The 18,240-nt window shown below is 45.2% G+C and overlaps 1 protein-coding gene across 14 annotated transcripts in view; it reads right to left on the bottom strand.

The window, feature by feature from the left end:
- OSBPL9 (oxysterol binding protein like 9) overlaps positions 1-18,240 on the bottom strand; it is a 116,929-nt gene that overhangs the window by 42,818 nt on the left and 55,871 nt on the right. For 6 of the 14 annotated variants that reach the window (XM_078392871.1, XM_020788129.3, XM_020788131.3 and 3 more), the window contains 2 exons: positions 9,993-10,069; positions 4,348-4,443 (listed from right to left, as the gene is read on the bottom strand). In XM_078392871.1, coding sequence (XP_078248997.1) covers positions 4,348-4,443; positions 9,993-10,069 — 173 coding nt within the window. Of the gene's footprint in view, positions 1-4,347; positions 4,444-6,305; positions 6,401-7,183; positions 7,347-7,546; positions 7,689-7,903; positions 8,023-9,992; positions 10,070-18,240 lie in introns of those variants that run through there. The other 8 variants (XM_072997613.2, XM_078392878.1, XM_078392875.1 and 5 more) reach the window with 6 other exon arrangements.

Raw genomic sequence — 18,240 nt, 5'->3', positions numbered from 1 at the left:
CCCCCACCGGTTAGATGTGGCAGACGAAGCACCACCCCGAGGTCAATGGCTAGGTAGAGCAGCTGGGGTGAGTGGGTGCCTCTTTGCTTGTTGATATAAAATACTACCATCATGTTGTCTGTCACAACCTGGACCACCCAATTGACTAGGAGACTCTTGAATGCTTGAAACACTTTGGTAATCGCCAGGAGCTCCAGATGGTTGATGTGAAGATGCGCTTCCATCAGAGACCAGTGGCTTTGGCTCATGCGAGAGTCCATGTGTGTACCCCAACCTGTCAGGCTGATATCTGTAGTTATTGGAACTGATGGAGACAACTGGCCGGTCTTCCTATTATCAGATTCAATAGTTAGTTCCACCGGGCCAATTGAGCGGCCAGTTCGGGCATGACCTGTAGACGCTTGGTCAGAGGATCTAGCGCAACAGAGAACACTAAGAGGCACCATGCTTGAAGTAAACTCATTTTCAAGCGGGCATGCTGCACCCCAGCCGTGGTTGATGCCATGAGGCCAAGCAGCCACTGAACTTGGAGGGCTGATACCCGTACTCCAGGATAAAAAGAGTGCAGCATGGACCTAATCTTTGAAATCCTGTCTCGAGGTAGAGAAGCTCGGCCTGAGAAGGCATCCAGAACTGCCCCGATATAAGCCACTTGCTGAGTAGGATGCAAAGTTGATTTTTTCAAATTAACCTTCAAGCCTAGGGTTGATAGTAGAGATAGTGTTAGTGCTGTGTGTTTACCAGCAGCCAGTCATCCAAATAAGGAAACACTGTGATCCCTTGGAGATGTAGATGCACTACCATGGGGGGCACTGATGGATTTAGTGGTCAGCTGCTTGGCAAGATAAAGGTGTCAAACAGGTTGCCGGGCTTTTCAGTCAATATGATGTGCCTCTTGATGAGGGTGCTGCCTGCCAACTTGCCTAGAAGCTGAGGACAGATGTCTCTGGCGGTTCTGGACATTTCCTGACTGGTAAGGCCAGTGCCAGGAGCCCCTAGGGTGGAACTGTTGCCTAGAATAGGACCTGGCCGTTTTTCTGAGTTTCAGCAGGTAATCAAGAATGTTGTCAGTTTTCCCATCAAACAGGCCAATGCCATCAAACAGCAGGTCCTCAATCCTTGCCTCGTGTCCTCAGAAATGCCCCCTGAGCAGAGCCAGGCATGGCAACACAGGGAAACAACTGTGGCCAGTTGTTTTGATGCTGCATCCAGAGTATGCTGAGCCGCGATACGCTTTTGGCAAGCTAATGCCATGGCCTCGTGATGACATGATAGGCCTTGGGTCCAGACATCTTTGGGTGCCGCTTCAAGGATAGGTAGCGCCAAGTCCACAGGTGGTGATGGTAGGCTCCCATGGCGGCAAAGTAGCTGGCTACTTTCAGGATGAAAGAGGCTAAAGAATACATTCTTTGGCCAATAACATCCAACTTGTGGCCCTCCTTGTTATTAGGTGTTGACGTTGAGCGATTCCTAGCCCGGGCCTGCTTGAACACTCTCAGGGTCTGGTCAAAATGGTCATTTAGGGCCCACAGCAGAAGGATAGTCTGCAGGCAGATGCCTCTTGTGGGGTCAAGGTGGAGGCAGAGGGTAGAAATCTTGATACCAATCAGGTGATCGTTGAAGCGTTGGTGTCGAGGGGGAGAGGGAGAGAGTGAAAGTGAACAGGGCCAACAGCAACAATATTGATAGTACGGATCGTACTTGTAGGCCCTTGGGTAAAAACGCGGGTCGGGCTCGAAGTCCTCTGATTCCAGATATGGAGGATAATTGTAGCAATGCCACCTCATGTAGCGTACATAATAGTGCCCCAGGATCGATGGGTGTCTATGACTCTCGGGCCCACCAGCCGGCTCCAAATGCGTAGTCTTATGAGTTCTCTTCCGCGGCACCTCCAATTGTATCAATTTCAGCAGTGAGATGGAAGCATGCTGTACAATAGAGCACAGAGAGGTTCGCGGGCTAGCTCACACCAACTGCGCCACCTCCATCGAGGTGTTACGCCAGTCAGGAAGATCGTTGACACACAGGGATGGCAGGACCTTCGGCATCAGTGGCAGCACATCCTCATCCCCCGATGACAAGCTCAGGCATACCAAATGTTGCCAGGATGTCTCCAGCATTGGTGCTGACATATCTGCTAAGTGTGTGGACTTACAGCCTTCTTCTTTTTCTTCAGGATCAATACTGAGGGAGGCTTCGGTGTCAGTTCCATGGCCATTTACCTCGAGCCCGAGGAAGATGTTTTAGACTTGGCTGCCATCTTAGCACCCTTCTGGGTCTTAGGAGCAGGCAGAGATCCCATGACCGAGGGCTGGCTCTCAGCCTGCGGGGTATTCATGGAAGTTCTCTGAATTGGAGAGAGAGACTTCTACCAAAGAAAAGAGCGGAGGCATGGAAGCCTCAACTTTAGGGTTGGTTTGGTAAAGCTTTTACAGACTCTACACAGGACTGGCTGGTACTTTTCTCTGAGAAAAAATAAGCACTGTGAATGTCTGTCAGAGAGGGAGGATCTTGTTGGAATAGACCTCACAGCTCTTGAAAAGGCCCGGAGCGGCCATAAACTCAGCAACTGGTTTAACACAAGTAACAGTCCATTTAAATTCTTTAGATAAACTCACTGCAAGAAAGAGTAATCGACGGTCCGAAATGAAGCCAGGGAGGTTCAAATATATAGGTAAGTAATTTGAAAACAAAGGGAAGGTCCTACGAGATGCTGCTGCAGCGGCGGCAAGAAAGGAACTGAGGCACCTGGTGCAGGGGCGGGTTTAAAGGCAGCATGTGGGAGGTCCCACCACCATATGCTCAAGCTCTGGAAAGTTCTGAGGCTGCTCTGCACAAACGCAGATTAACCCATCAGTGTGCATTCACAAAGACCACAAAGAAGAAAGACAGTTACAAATATTGCTAGTGGAGCTTTCACAAATGCAAAAACAAAAACAAAAAACAAACAAAAAACAAAAAAACACCAAAGCAAACTATTTTTCAAAAGTACTTTGACTCAGAGTCTGCTGACCAGGGACAATTTATTTGGTACTATCCCATCTGAAATAATATTCAAATTACCAATGGCTTTATTAATGAAAGTTTTGTGAACATATTTAAACATTATAATGGTCTCGCTCTGGTCCACAAAAGAGCATTTTCTTGACCTATAAAATAATGTCATGGTGTTTCATTTGGCAATCTGAATATTACATTTGACAGGCTGGAAGAATTAACAAACCATGTTCATAACTACTGTACAGTAATTGTTTCTATCATCTCTGTTGCTTCTCTGCCCTCAGTTATTTATATCTTGTAAAGCTGATGTCCCAGCCAAAGATCTTTAGGATTTTTAATAAGAATCAATTTATGTGCTGTCTGTGAAATACTGAATTCAACACTCGGTAGCCTTTAAGCCAGGAAAAACGACAGCTGCACTCTCACACTTTTACTTGTCAAATGCCTATTCCATTTCCAAGACCAAACGTGATAAGATTCAACTGATGAATCACATTATTCCACTGTGCCACAGAAAATATATTCTATGCTAACACCACTGTTTTCACAGTCTGACACAACAAACGTAAGAAACACACACTTCTTACAGAAATCTTCCTTTAAACAACTGAGCAGCAATACTATAATAAAATTTTCTATAGATGGTAGAACGGGACTGTAGCTGGCCATACTATAGATGAATTGTCATTGGTATCTCTCTTTAAAAATAGTTTTAAAAAGTCAAAACAAATTCAAAATCTCTCTGTAATCTAAAGATGGAAACTATTTTGGAAGTTGGAAAATATATTTTATGTAACATACAACCTCAGGTTCCTTTCAGGTCAGGCATAGGTCTCAACCTTAGTTTCAATGCTGCAAAAATGTATTACATCTAAATGAAGGGCTTCTAATGTATAAATCCTGGAATATGTGTGTCAGTTGCAGCAGAATTCAAGCTCTCAAGAGGGGCAGAGACAACAACTCAAACTAGACCAAAAATAACACTATCTTAATGTTGTAAGCTTACATGCCACAACTGTACCAGTGTTTTCTGTAGCAAACATGCAAAATTATTTACTACAGACCACTGTGCATCAAGCACTATACACACTGATGACTGCCTTATACAAATACATACATATACTTTTATCTGTTTAATGTGGCAAACATTGGTGTGTATATAGCAAATAAAAACTACAGAACTGTAGTTAAATTAAATTGCTTAAATGTACCTAACAAGAATCAAGCTGAACTGTCTCTAAGAATTCCTATAGTGGCAATATTTCATAAGTTATAAGAAATTCAAGTACCATGTTTTGTCATTAAACAATTACATTCAGAGTACGACAGACAACATGTCTAATATACCTTCAATTGGTCTATTAGAATTTGTAGGTAAGCATCAGCTTCTGTCAGCTTTTTGTCAAAATCCTGAACACTCGGAACAAATCCAGGATCCACACCCTACATGAACATAAAACAAAAATGAACACATAATATTTGAACATGGTTTGTTTAAAGAATACACAGAATGGCTATTCATTTTTTCCCTAACTATTACTACAGCAGTAGTCAAGGGCTGAAATCTTATAGAATAAGCTGCCTAGTAACACATTTAAGGATGTGAAGGGTGGATTGGTATCTTTTGTTGCTAACATAAAACAGTACAATTTACAACAAACACTGCACCATTTTACAGGCTCAATACTATTTCTTGCAGGTTTTCTATTCTCTATGTCGATTTGCAGGTTCAAATGATGTATTCTTCCATACAAATTTCCAGGTATGTTGGCAAGTCTTTGAAACAAAGTCCCAAGTCCAAGTCTCTGGTACCAAGTCCCAAATACCAAGCCCTAAGTCTGAGGTCCTGTTAAGAACAAGCTTTTTTCCTTAGGAGAAAAGGAGAGGTGGTTGGGTTCTGAGTTGCGACTTGAGTCTGAAAAATTGGAAAAAATACCTGAGTCGAGTTACCGGAGTGACTTAAGTCCAACTTGACAGCAAGTCATGTGACTCAATTCTCTATTTGCAAATTTCCTTGTAAAACAGAGTATGGTTCATGGGTTTTAGCACAAGCAGAAAACTTGTAACAAGCTAATCTTGTGCTTCTGTACTCTGAAACGTTCCACTGAGCTCAACAAGTGCTTACTTGCACAAGTTTCATTCAGTGTAACACAGTGAATGAGTACTAGAAGAAACAGATTCAGTTATTACAGCATGCCCAAATATTATTGTCTTTATATTCGCGAAGGCTTTCACGGCCGGGATCTAATGGTTGTTGTGGGTTTTTCGGGCTCTTTGACCGTGTTCAGAACACGGCCAAAGAGCCCGAAAAACCCACAACAACCATTATTGTCTTTCTATAAAAGATTTCCATTCATTGTTATCTATTCAATTATAAACATCTCTTTCAAGTACCATCACGTTCCTCTAAAATGGTTGCAAGTTTTTTTAAAAAAAAAATCTTGATTAAGAAGCATGGAATATAACACTGCTGTTTCAAATATTATTTTAGAAAACTATTGTTTTATTGTTTTATCGGAGGACTAATCTAGCTTATATTTATTTTCTTCTAATTTGAGTGGGCACTTAATTTCCTCCCACAAAAATCAGTTGGGTTAAAATGTGCATATTTTAATGAGCTGCAATCAACTGCAAACTCAAATTTTTATTCAAATTTTAGCCAAAGGTCATTGAAACATTGAGTCAATACACAAAACTAATGACAAGCCAACAAAACAGCATCTTCATAACCATATATAACAAGTTCCAAAACAGCTAGAATTTAAAATATATAGTATATATATATAAGACTCTTATAAAATAGAGAAGGACTCTATTTTATACTGTCTTCCTTTACTAACCTGAGGGGCCTTTGCTAGCCTAAATGGCCTTAGTCACCATAAACTTCTCAATGGGGTCTTTATCCATTGGATTAATCCAAACGTGCCTTAGCTTGATGGCTAGCTGGCCAAATTTGGCCACATTGTAAGCTACTACTGTTATTCAAGCTTTCTATTATTTAATTTTTACAATGTAACACAGTGGGGCTAACCTCACCAATTTGCCTTTCATTAAACAGGAATGCTAATTTAGCTAGGTTTTACAGGAAAAACCTTTATATTTGAGTCAGATGGTGGGAATATTAAAATAAATCACACAGTACCCATAAAAACAAAGAATCCCTCTGAAATTTGCCCCCAAACAAACCCAACATCAGTTAATCAAACTGGACACAAAACATATACAGTATTAAGATCCTAAAAGTGATTCAACTGTTGCCCTTTTTCATGATATAAGTATGCTTATTTGCTAAGAGCTATACTTACTCTCCAATTTTAAAAGAAGTCCCTGAAATGATGAACTATGGTGCAAACAATACACTGGGCAAGTGGTTTTGGTACTGATTTCAGTTTCTGTAGGACTATAAATACTCAGAAGTAAGTGGACTGTCATAGTTTCCAGAACAGAGCACCAGATGCTGTAAGCAACTAAAGCGATTTCTCTACTTATCCACAGTTTACAGCACCAGTGCTTCTGATCCTCACAAAAATAGACTTCCTGAAGAGCCACCAAAACTTCCAAAGGTCATGAGAATTCAGCACAAATGGGACCTGCCAGGAGATGCAGGGAGTGACATTCTATTTTGGGCTCCAGCCAGACTGCCATGCCTTCTTTCAGCCTACTCAATTCCATTACCCTTCCGTCTCATACCTGGCTCTTTATATGCATTTTAAGTACTTACAGACAACCACTCTGAGAACATAATTTTATCTCTATGCATGTGATGGACTACTGTAATTACAAAATGCATTAGTAGCTACTGCAGGAGTTCATTTCTTAGGGTCATTCAGTGGTGTGGACATCACTGTGTTAGATGAATCCGACACAATTCCTACAAAAATTTGGAAGTAAACCAGTGTATTTTACTTTGCTATGTAACCCAAACAGTCAACTCTTTTATTTGGGGGAAAATACACCTGTTTTTCCTTCCCAGTAACACCATTAACAATCCAGCACATAAGTAAGCACAACTGCGTCCTTCACGGTCACGTTTCTCACCCTGCCAAAAGCCCCCCTTCTATCACCATAACCAGCAGCAACAACAAACAAGAATCAATGACAGCAGCTAGTCAGTTCCGTCAGTGGAAGCTAAAAAAAAAAAAATCGAAATCTGGCTCCGCTTCTTTATATCGCACGCACCTACCTACAATACTCATCTTTTCTGAAACGCAGTTCCTAAACGCCACACAGTGTCCCCCAAGGCGGCGAACATCCCTACTGAACAGCACCGGCCCAATCAATCTCAGAGCGGCATTCCCTGCTGAGACTGCTCCCCAAAGGTTTTTCTCCACCCCTCCCCCATCGCTATCACCGGCGCGCATCGGTCACGACACAGTGGCGGCTCCGGGATCAATCCCCGTCGCGCGCGCCTCCCTCCGTGCGGGCTCCTCGTTACCAGGCGGCCGGGTGGCCCTTCGCAAAGCAGGCCGCCGGGTTCCGAGGGCGCCCCCTCCCGCCTGCCCGCCAGTTCTGACGTTCCACCAGCCCAACGCCTGGTCCTACTCACACAAGCCATACTTTCCCCCGCCCGGTCACGCTGCCGGGCGGGGTCTGCTCCCGGCTGGGCTCCCCCCTGCCCGCAGGGACACCGCGTCTCTAGCTCGCCGCTCAGGCGGCGGCGCTAGCCCTCACGCCAAGGCGGCTCCCGATTGGCTACGGGTCAGGTGCCTGTCAGCCCGGCTCGGGTCGGCCCTCCCTCCGTCGCTCGCCTCTCCGCCACCACCCGCGCAGCGACTGGGCGGGAGACACAACAGAGCCCTGCCCGCCCGCCGAGCCCCTTCCTTCCTGCCTTCCCCTTCAGCGCGCCCGGCTTCCTCTTTCCGCGGGAAAGGAAGGCGCTCTTTGTTCTGGGAACCTCCCTCACCGGAAGGCAGTCTGTCCGCGGGGCCGAGCTGACTCCCCGCGCCCGGTGAAGACAGAAGAGCAACTCTCAAAGGAAAGGGCTGCTGCGCCGGTCCGCCACGCTTCGGCCGCCGTGCCACGGAGTGGCGACGGAGAAGGGCACACGCGGCGCCATGGAGTCAGAGCGCCTCCTGCTTTAGCTGATCCTCCAGCCGTTTCCTCACAATTGGCTATCGCGCGACCGGGCTTTCCAGCTGAGACCGCTTTCATCATCCAACTCGCCTTCTTAAATTCCCAGCCCTCCTCTTTTTAACGTTTCGGCTCAGCCGCTGCAGCGCTGTGTACAGAACCGCCCTCCGTGTCATATACGGACTGAAAGACTTTGCCGCCTCAGAATCGGAACTTTCAAGCTTATGCCTTTTAGAACTAACTCCGGCGGTTTAGCCTGAGGGCAGCATCAGCCTTCCCTTCCGTAAAGAGTCGTCCCCCACCCTTATAACAGCTGCTCTACGGAGAGCGTCCCCAGAGAGTCAGAGGACCCATAGGGGAAGAGCCGCGCGGAGGCGGGGGGGGGGCGCAACCCTACCCCTGCCAGTCGTCAATGTTATTTTCGTCGCCACAATAAGGGCCCCCCAGCCACAGAAACCCAGAAAACAGACAGGGACCGAAAGCCCAGTGAAACGCGCATGCGTAACAGGGGTCAGTTTTCAACCTCAATACCGACTCGCTTCGCCAGCGTTGTTATACATACCCATTAATAACAGTTGGTAGATAGTCAAAATCATGGTAAAATGTCTTTATCTCAAGTTAAAAGGTAACTGGTTTAAACTATTGTTTACAAAACAATACCCTTTCGTGACAGTACTGTGTGATAATGACATTCTTGGGAAGAAAATTATTTCTCTAGAACAGGTATACAGTACTGTGTTGGGCTTGGATAACAATCAGATAACCTTTCCGTGAATATGCAACACAAACATCACTAATTTCAAATTATATATTATTAAATATTATTTATTTATTTAATTTATATCCCACCCATTTAGACCGAAGTCTATTCTGGGAGGCTAACAACAATATTAAAATAAAATAAAGCAATGATGAAATAAGTTAGGTATTGACAGGAGGGAAGGCCTGTCTGAAGAGCCAGGTCTTAAGTTGGCACCTAAAAACGCCCAGCAAGGGAGCCAGACACATTTCTGGGGGAAGGTAAGAACCTTCATTTGTATGTTTAAACCCTATATTCATATACAAAGTTCCGAACAACAAAGAATGCTGCAATAAATCAGTGGATTATAGGTGGTTTGTGGTGGAGAGGGCATGCAAATGGCATGCAAAAGGCAATACAATTTTCATAAAATAATATTTTCATCTAAAATGAACCTTTCAATTAACTGTTAACATGTGCATTGAACAGTTCCCCAGTGAAATTATGAGCAGTCTGTATCTCTCACCTCACACGTTTCCAGATTCTAGATACACTTAAGACTTCTTTTGACAAATCAATGGATAAAGAAAATGCAGTTTAAGCCAGAAATATACAATAGAATGGAACTCAGATAGAACACCTCAGTAAAATTTTTTCCAGAATATCTCTAGTTCTCCAGATCTGCCAGACAGTTTTGCTATAAACTGCAATTCAGTATTCATTGGAAACTTACCCATTCCAGTGCAGTATTTCCCATTCAAAAGCATTAAATGTCTCGCAGAGGAATCCTAACTCAAATATGTGCTGGCAGTCTAGGTTAGGATTATTACAAGCCTCTTCTACAAGGAAATGCCCCTTTAACTAGGTCTGCAGACATGCTTATAGAACTGTTGGCTAAGATCTCCAGGCTGAAATGGTAAGGTGATGGAATTATTCCATAACCAAACCTCTTCCACCTCAGGCCAGGGTCTCGGCCACAAGAAATTAGGCCAAAAGAAAATTAAGAGCTGGAATCTTGCCCATTTTGGTCATTTAGACTTAGTTTCACCATTAATGCAAGGACTAACTAGGATTGTATTTGATCTAAATTATTTTCTACTTACAACATGTAAAACATTTCTGGGCACTCCTTAAATTTATTCTGGCAACTGACTGAGTGTAAGCAGACTGCATGTGAACTCACCTGAAGCTGAAGCGTATGACGAAGGATAGTTTCCTCTAAAGCATGAATCCATTTCTCTCTTTCATCTGCATCTCGAGCTGGGGAAAAAATTAAAAAATATACCTAAGTGCCCTTAAAAAGATAAGTTACCTACCTGTAACTCTGGTTTTTTGAGTGGTCATCTGTGAATTCACACTAATGGGTTAATCTGCACCTGCACAGAGCAGCTTCAGAATCTTCTAGAGCTCAAGCACATGGTGCCGGGACCTCCCACCCCTGGCACCAAGTGCCTCAGTTCTGTAGAACTGTCCACCACTGCACAGCATGCCACATGGCACATGTGACAAACAGCGGGGATGAAGGGCAGGAAGTGTGAATTCACAGATGACCACTCGAAGAACCAGAGTTACAGGTAGGTAACTTCTCTCTCTTCTTTGTGATCTTTGTGAATGCACACTAATGGGTGACTAGCAAGCTGACTCACCAGGTGGTGCGCATTACGATAAAACAGAAGCCAGGATAGCTTTTCCTATGGCAGCTTCCACCTTAGCCTGAACATGCAGCTGGTAGTGGGTTTCAAAGATGAGAGGCTTGGACCACGTAGCAGCCTTGCAGACATCTGTCAGGTCTACCTCTTTCAGGAAGGATGTGGAGGAGGCAACTGCCCTAGTAGAGTGGGCCTGAACAGTAGCAGGCAGAGGCGTACGAGCTAGATTATATGCCAGTCTGATTGTCATAACTATCCACCTAGAGAACGTCTGTGGTAATACAGGTGATCCCTTAGATTGTCCTTGGAAAGAAACAGAGTCTTTGGGAGGACCGAAAGGATGCTGTCCGGGAGAGATAGTAAGCAAGAGCCCTGTTGACGTCCAGGGAATGAAGGGACTTTTCCAAATTTGAAGTTGGATTTGGGAAGAAAGTAGGCAGGATTATGGGCTGATTAAGGTGGAAAGATGTAGCTACCTTTGGCAAAAAGAGAGAGAGAGAGATATCTGGGAAGAGGGTGACCTATCAGGGTGGAATTGCAAGAACTCGCAGAGCTGTCAGTTTACTAGCATGTCATGCAGAAGTGGCAAGGAGGAAAGCTGTCTTCATGGTAAGTAACTTCAAAGAAATGGTGCCCAGCAGTTCAAATGGTGGAGAAATTAGTTTATTGAATACAAGTTGCAGGGACCACTGAAGGTGGGTGGTCTGTAGGTGGGACGCATATTCCTTAGGCCCTTCAAAAACTGCTTCAATGTCGGATGCCGAAACAATGTGGCCACATCTGAAGACGGAGGCTGATGGGCCAGAGTTGCAGCTAAATAAACCTTGAGGGCCGAATGCAAAAGTCCCCCATTGAAAGAGGAGAAGGAAGAATTTTAACAGATCATCAAACAAGGTAGGTACCACAAGGAGGTCATTTTTAACAGTAAAGTCTGAAAATATTTTCCACTTACAGGCACAAGTGGTAGTAGTGGACAGTCATCGAGCATGGCGTAGCACATCTGCTATTGAGGGACCAGCCTCCAGGCTGTGAAATGCAAGGACTCCAGGTCTGGTCATACTTTTTGTTGACAGCAGAAGCAAAGACATCTATACCTGGAGTGCCCCAGCGGTGGCAAAGGGACTGGAATACCGTGTCATCCAGCGACCACTCACGAATGCAGTCTTGTAGTCTGCTGAGCTGATCTGCTAGAAGGTTGGCTGCAGAGATGACATGAACAGCAATCGGGAAGATGTGGCGCTGGTAGCACCACTCCCAGATCTGAACTGAGAGATATAGGAGGAGGAGTGAATTGGTGCCACCCTATTTGTTCATGTTAAAAAACGGTGTGGTGTTGTCAGTTCCAACCTGTACTACATGTCCCAAAAGCAGATGCTCGAATGCTCGAATAGCCTTGTAGATAGCAAGGAGTTCCAGCAGATTTATGTGTAAGTGGCATTCTTTCAGTGTCCAGTGCCCATATGCTATCAAATTGTGGACATGGGCTCCCTGACTTGTCCGACTGGCATCCGTGATAATCAGTATTGTCAGCATTAGAGGCCCGAAGGGTCTTCCTACCAGAAGATTGGGTCAGAGAGACCACCAGGTGAGCTGTTCTGCAAGCTCTACTGTAACCGTCAGTAGTTTGGGAGGAGGATCTAAAAGAGGGCTGAATAATGCCAGGTACCAAGCTTGGCATGACCGCATCTTTAACCTGGCATGTTGGATTACTGCAGTGGCGGAAGCCATTAGACCCAACAGCCTTTGCACCTGTAGAGCTTGTACCTTGGCACCCGCAGTAAAGCGCCGAACCATAACCTGGATCTTTATAATCCTGTCCTTGGGAACACACAACCCAAAATAGAATCTCCAATAGATTCCTCCAATATAGGTGACCCTTTGAGTAGGGTGTAAAGTGGACTTTCCCCGGTTCATCTGGAGGCCAAGGTCAGACAGAAGGGATAAAAAGGTTCCCCTTGACAATTTTTGTCCAGTCGTGTCTGACTCTAGGGGGCGGCGCTCATCCCGCTCTTCAAGCCATAGAGCCAGCGTTTGTCCGAAGACAATCTTCCGTGGTCACATGGCCAGTGTGATTTAGACACGGAATGCTGTTTACCTTCCCACCGAGATGGTACCTATTTATCTACTCGCATTTGCATGCTTTCGAACCGCTAGGTTGGCGGGAGCTGGGACAAGCAACGGGCGCTCACTCCGTTGCGTGGATTCGATCTTACGACTGCTTGGTCTTCTGACCCTGCAGCACAGGCTTCTGCGGTTTAGCCCACAGCACCACCACGTCCCTTGACAGAAGGGATAAAGTGAATGAAATATCACGAAGTAGTTGTTCACATGAGGGCGTCACCAGCAATCAGTCATCAAGGTAGGGAAATACAGTAATGCCGTGGAGATGAAGGTGAGCCCCCATTGGGGCCAAACATTTTGTAAACACCCACGGTGCTGTGGATAAGCCAAATTGGAGAGCCTTGAATTCATAGATTATGCCATCGAGTGAAAACCTCAAGAAACAACGGTGTTCTTGACAAATACTGATGTGGAAATTAGCATCCTTGAGGTCGATAACAGCAAACCAATCATCTTGTCTCAACATCTGGATAGTACTGTCCAGGGAGACCATGAGAAAATGCCAAGGTGTAATATAGGAATTCAAGGAGTGAAGGTCGAGGATGGGGCGAAGTCCTCTGTCCTTCTTGGGAATGATGAAATAGTGTGAGAAAAAACTTTGTAGGATACCTGGGTTGTGAACCGGAGTGATAACATCCTTAGAGACCTCTTGATGCAGTATGGGGGAGGTAGCTGTATTCCTGATCAGTCCCATACAAGGCTTTGGAATGAAACTCAATTGCATAACCAGTGGCAATAACCATGAGAACCAATGAGTTGGAAGTGATAGTGCTCCAAGAGTGGAAGAACTGTGCCAATCTAATTAATTCAGGAAGTGGTGCTGATGGTCCAGAAACGTTAAAGATTTTGCTTCCTTCCGATCCTGTCGGTGGGCCTGCTGATGAGGCCGTTGTCTAGCAGGCTGCTGCCGGGACTCACCTTGTAAGCCAGGTGCCTGTGATCTCTGGCAATCGGAATAAGGTCGGTAGGAGAAAGGACGGTACCAAGCAGTTCAAGGCTGGGTCTGTAATGTGTAAGACTGCGCCATCTTCCGGTGTTTTAGAAGGCTCTCCAATATCTTGTCAGTCTTAGGGTCGAAAAGGCCCACCCCATCAAAGGGCAGGTCTTCAATCCTGGCCTTAACGTCTTCTGAAATACCAGCTGAGCATAGCCATGCATGTCAATGTAGGGTGATTGCCGTTGCCAATTGCTTGGATGTGGCATCCACTACATGCCTGACGCAATCCATTCCTAACGAGTCAACAACATGGTCTCCTGATGATGAGAGAGGCACGGAGTCCTTAGATCTTTGGGGGCAGCTTGCAATGCAGGCAATAGAGCATTCCATAGGTGCTGGTGATATGCACCCATGGCCGTCATGTAATTTGCTACCGGAAGAAAGAAGGTGGCCAAAGAATATCCGACCTTCCTTGTCATTAGGCGCAGAGGCATACCTACTTCGGGCTTGAGACTGTGTGGCATCGACCACCACTGAGTTCGGCAAATGGTGTTTCAATAAGAACTCCGTATCCTTCCCATGTGTTTTATACAGATTTTCAACTCTTCTGGGTGAGAGGTCAACGGCTTATCCTGCGGCTCTTTTAGAAGATTCAGCAGAGATGATATGTAGGCCAATCGAAGTGGGGGTACTTGATCCTTCGTTATATCTTCATAGACCTTGTCCAATTGCTCAGCTGGAGGCTGAAGAACAGCAAGGTCTAGAACTTCCGCGATCCACTTAATAAGCTGGGAATAAGCAGTGTTGTATTCCAAAGGGGATGGAGGATGGCTTCCTGCTATATCCAGCATCGGTGTAGGAAGATTTATAGGAGACTCTTCCCTGATCTCGTCTTCATCCCCACTCGAATCAGTCAGAACCCGATGTCATGTTCCGGAGATCGAGTGTACGATGCTCAGGCCTGAGGCACATCAAACTCTGAAGTCAGATGAGTCAAATCATCAATGAGATCGTCTTCCTGAGTCTGCGAAGTATGATCCAGAGAGAGAGGCGGGAAATCCACAGATTCCGGATAGTGTCAAGATCCGGACGTTGGACCCGATGGAAGGGTCTTGGTACCAGAAGTGGACGACGGTTCCCGTGGACGAAGTCAGCCTGTCTGGTCTTGACATGGAGGAGGGGCAAGGCGGTCATCAGGGTGATAAAAATACTCTTCCGCCTCTGGTATTGAGGCGAAGGAAAAGCCTCTAAGTACGGTGGCCAATGACGAGCCCTGAAATACAAGGCTGGGTTGTACGGCATCAGGAACCTAGGGCCTTCAAAACCATAGCCCCTTGGTTGATAATAGCCTCGCGGGTCGTCCTACGGAGAATATCTGCATTCACTATAAGCAGAGTGATCTCCCATTGGCAGTTGATGCTGAGCATGATCAGGCCTTTTCTTGCAGGGCGCCTCCGTGACTGAGCCTGGTGGGGAACCAGGGCTGATCCGAGTCTCAAGTTGGACCTTGACTGAGCCATGGAGAGACTTGGGAGAGAGACTCTTGCAGGGGTGTGCAACAAACTCCGGCCCCGAGGGACAAATTTCCTCATCTCCCAATGGTATTTCAGAGACCGTATCATGTCGGGTATGCAACACCGACACTGGCGGCGAAGACAGAGCTGGAAGTTTCGCCGTCTTAGAAGAGGACTTCTTTTTCTTCGGCATCGAGTCCGAAGGAGGCTTCGATGTCGATACCGAAGCAGTCGACCTGAGGACGCCAATTTCCTACTCTCAGACAGGGAATGACTAGCAGCTGGAGAAGCTCCAGAAAGAGGAGCATGCGGCGGTTCCATAGGAGACCGAGTAAGGCAAAGAGATTTTTTTCCCATAAATGGGAGCGTAATCTCTGAAGTCTTTGCTTCAACACGGGCTTAGTAAAAGCCTTACAAAAAGTACAAGAGGCAGGCTAGTGTTTTTCGCCAAGGCAAAAAAGAGCACTGTGAATGGCTGTTGGAAAGAGGCACCTTGCTATTGCAGGACACACAGCACTTGAAAGGCCCCGATGCAGCCATAAACAGAGGCAACAAATATCAGTTTTATGCTTTCAATCAAATGCACGATTAATGCAGAAGGGTCAACAAGCCGAGGTCAAATAGCAGGGAGGTCCGCGATTGATTTAAAGGATAACGAAGGAAAAAAACACACCAAGCTCCGATTCACGTTACTGCTGTAGCGGTGGCAGGAAATGGAACTGAGGCACTCGGTGCTGGGGGCGGGGTTATAGCCAGCGTGTGGGAGGTCCCAGCACTATGTGCTTGAGCTCTAGAAGATTCCGAAGCTGCTCTGCGCAGGCGCAGATTAACCCATTAGTATGCATTCACAGAAACCACAAAGAAGAACCAGGAACTGGAAAAATGAAAGGTAGTTACGTCTTCTGTTAAGCAAACAAAACAACAACTAAATGAAAGTTAACCAGTAAGAGAAAAGTCTACTTCATGATTAATGCAGGAAAATCACATATGGGGTAGTTATATGACTGAAATAGAAGCAGACAAATTTCATAGCAACTTTATTTCAAACTAAATAACCAGGAGCAAATGGAAAACCACCAGAGCTTTTTAAAGTTGCATCGACAAGAGCTATCAAAATAAGAGTATGTCAACAAATAAAAATGATAGCCAGTGGATTAGAATATTTCAATATATTCTGATCTCCCCCTTCCAAAAAAAAAAAAAAAAAAAAAAGACATCAAGGAGTGCAGTAACTATAGAATCATTGAATTAATTTCCTACATGTCAATCTATAATGGAGAACATACCATATAAAAATCTAGATTGTATTCAGGTGAAGTTTAAGTGAAAATTTATTCATTGGCCAAAATTATCTTGTGTAAAGTTTCATCCACGCAAGCTGATGATGTTGTCAGCTCTCGGATTTTATCACTCATTTAAAATTTCCTATTCCCCTCTCTCCCAAAGTTCTGAGGTTCCTTAAAATCCCTTTTGACCTGTGGAATCCTTTGGAATCTTAAGACCAGGGTGTGGGAGCCTTTCATGCCTGAAAATTGCACTGGCAAGATTGGAACTGTTGGTAGTGATTTTAAGGCATTAAAGGCTCCTGTCCCAAGACTCCCAAAGGTTTCCCCAGGTCAAAAGGGATGTTGAGGGAGCCTCAGAACTGGGGCAGTGGTGGATGACTGATAGAAGTCCGTTGTTGATAATGTTATCATCTTGCATGGATACAGGTATATGCAAGGTGGATTTTGGCCTTTGTTTATAACATCATACAGGGAGGAATGTCACACACAGAAGTAGAAGGCCCAGAAACCTTACAGAGAGTTTGGAGCTACAGAATAGATTCCAACCTCTCTCTCTTATTAATCAGGAAATGGAACAGCAGCAAGAGCAGCAGTGTCAGCCTGCAGAAAGTATCCAGAGGACCCAGGAATAATCTGTACATCAAGTGCCCCCTACCAAGCTTATGAGGAGAACAGTTGTGGTAGCTGGGGATCCTTGCTCAGAGAAACAGAAGCCACAATCTGCAAGCCTGAGAAGATGAATTGTGAGGTGCGCTGTCTCCCTGGAGCCAAAATTCATGATGTAACAGAGAGACTGACAGGACTCATTAAACCCACTGACTCTTACCCCTTCCTTTTGGTTCATGTGGGAACTAATTACACTGTGAGGTACAGCTTTCAGGACATCACAAAGGATTATGAGGATATGGGTAGGAAGCTGAAGGACCTGGGTGAGCAGGTTGTAATCTCATCTCTCCTCCCTGTTGAAGGACATGGCCCACGAAGGAAGATAATAATGTAGATGAACAACTGGCTCCACAGATTGTGCCGCAAGGAACGATTTGGCTTCTAGGCCCATGGTCTGCTATTTTACTGTCATTTGGCAGGGGATGGGGTGCACCTTACAGCTCTTGGCAGTAATGCGTTTCCTAAGAGGCTCACAAATCTGATCAGGAGAGCTTTAAATTGAGTTTGGTGGGGGGGAGACAATAGTTTCAGGGCAGAAGTTCAGCAAGTGCTGGTGAGAAAAGCCCAGCAGGGCAAGTAGTACTAAAAAACAACAAAGAGAAGAAAAAAACACACAGTCCTAAATGTCTCTACAGTAATACACATAGTATGGGAAATAAACAAGATGAACTGGAACTCTTAATACAGCAAAATAAATATAATATAATAGGTATCACTGAAACCTGGTGGGATGAACTCATGACTGGAATGTAGTTATTTTGGGGGGGGGGGTTTATAAACTATTTCAGAGAGATAGACCTAGCAAGAAAGGAGGAGTAGCTTTATATGTCCAGGATGTTTATACTTGTGAAGAGATCCAGGACTTAAATCCAGGAAGCCAGGTTGAGAGCTACAGACCCCCCAAGCCAGCCCAAAGAGTTGGATGATGCCTTCCTGGAGCAGATGGCCACACATTCAAAAGGGGGAGATGCAGTAGTAATGGGAGATTTCAACTATCCTGATATATGTTGGCAGTCAAACTCTGCCAAGAACATAAGGTCCAGCAAATTCCTCACTTGCTTTGGAGACAATTTAATGGTCCAGAAGGTGGAAGAGGCAACAAAGGGAACAGCTATTTTAGATCTGATATTAACCAACAGGGATAATCTTGTTAATGGGGTTGAAGTGGTGGGATCCTTAGGAGGGAATGACCATCCTCTCTTGAAATTTGTTATACAGTGGGAAGGGGAAGCCAAGTGCAGCCAGATATGCATTCTAG

This window comes from Pogona vitticeps, chromosome 4 (assembly GCF_051106095.1).
Source record: "Pogona vitticeps strain Pit_001003342236 chromosome 4, PviZW2.1, whole genome shotgun sequence".
Lineage (NCBI taxonomy): Eukaryota > Metazoa > Chordata > Lepidosauria > Squamata > Agamidae > Pogona > Pogona vitticeps.
This window is presented reverse-complemented; position numbering and strand designations above follow the sequence as displayed.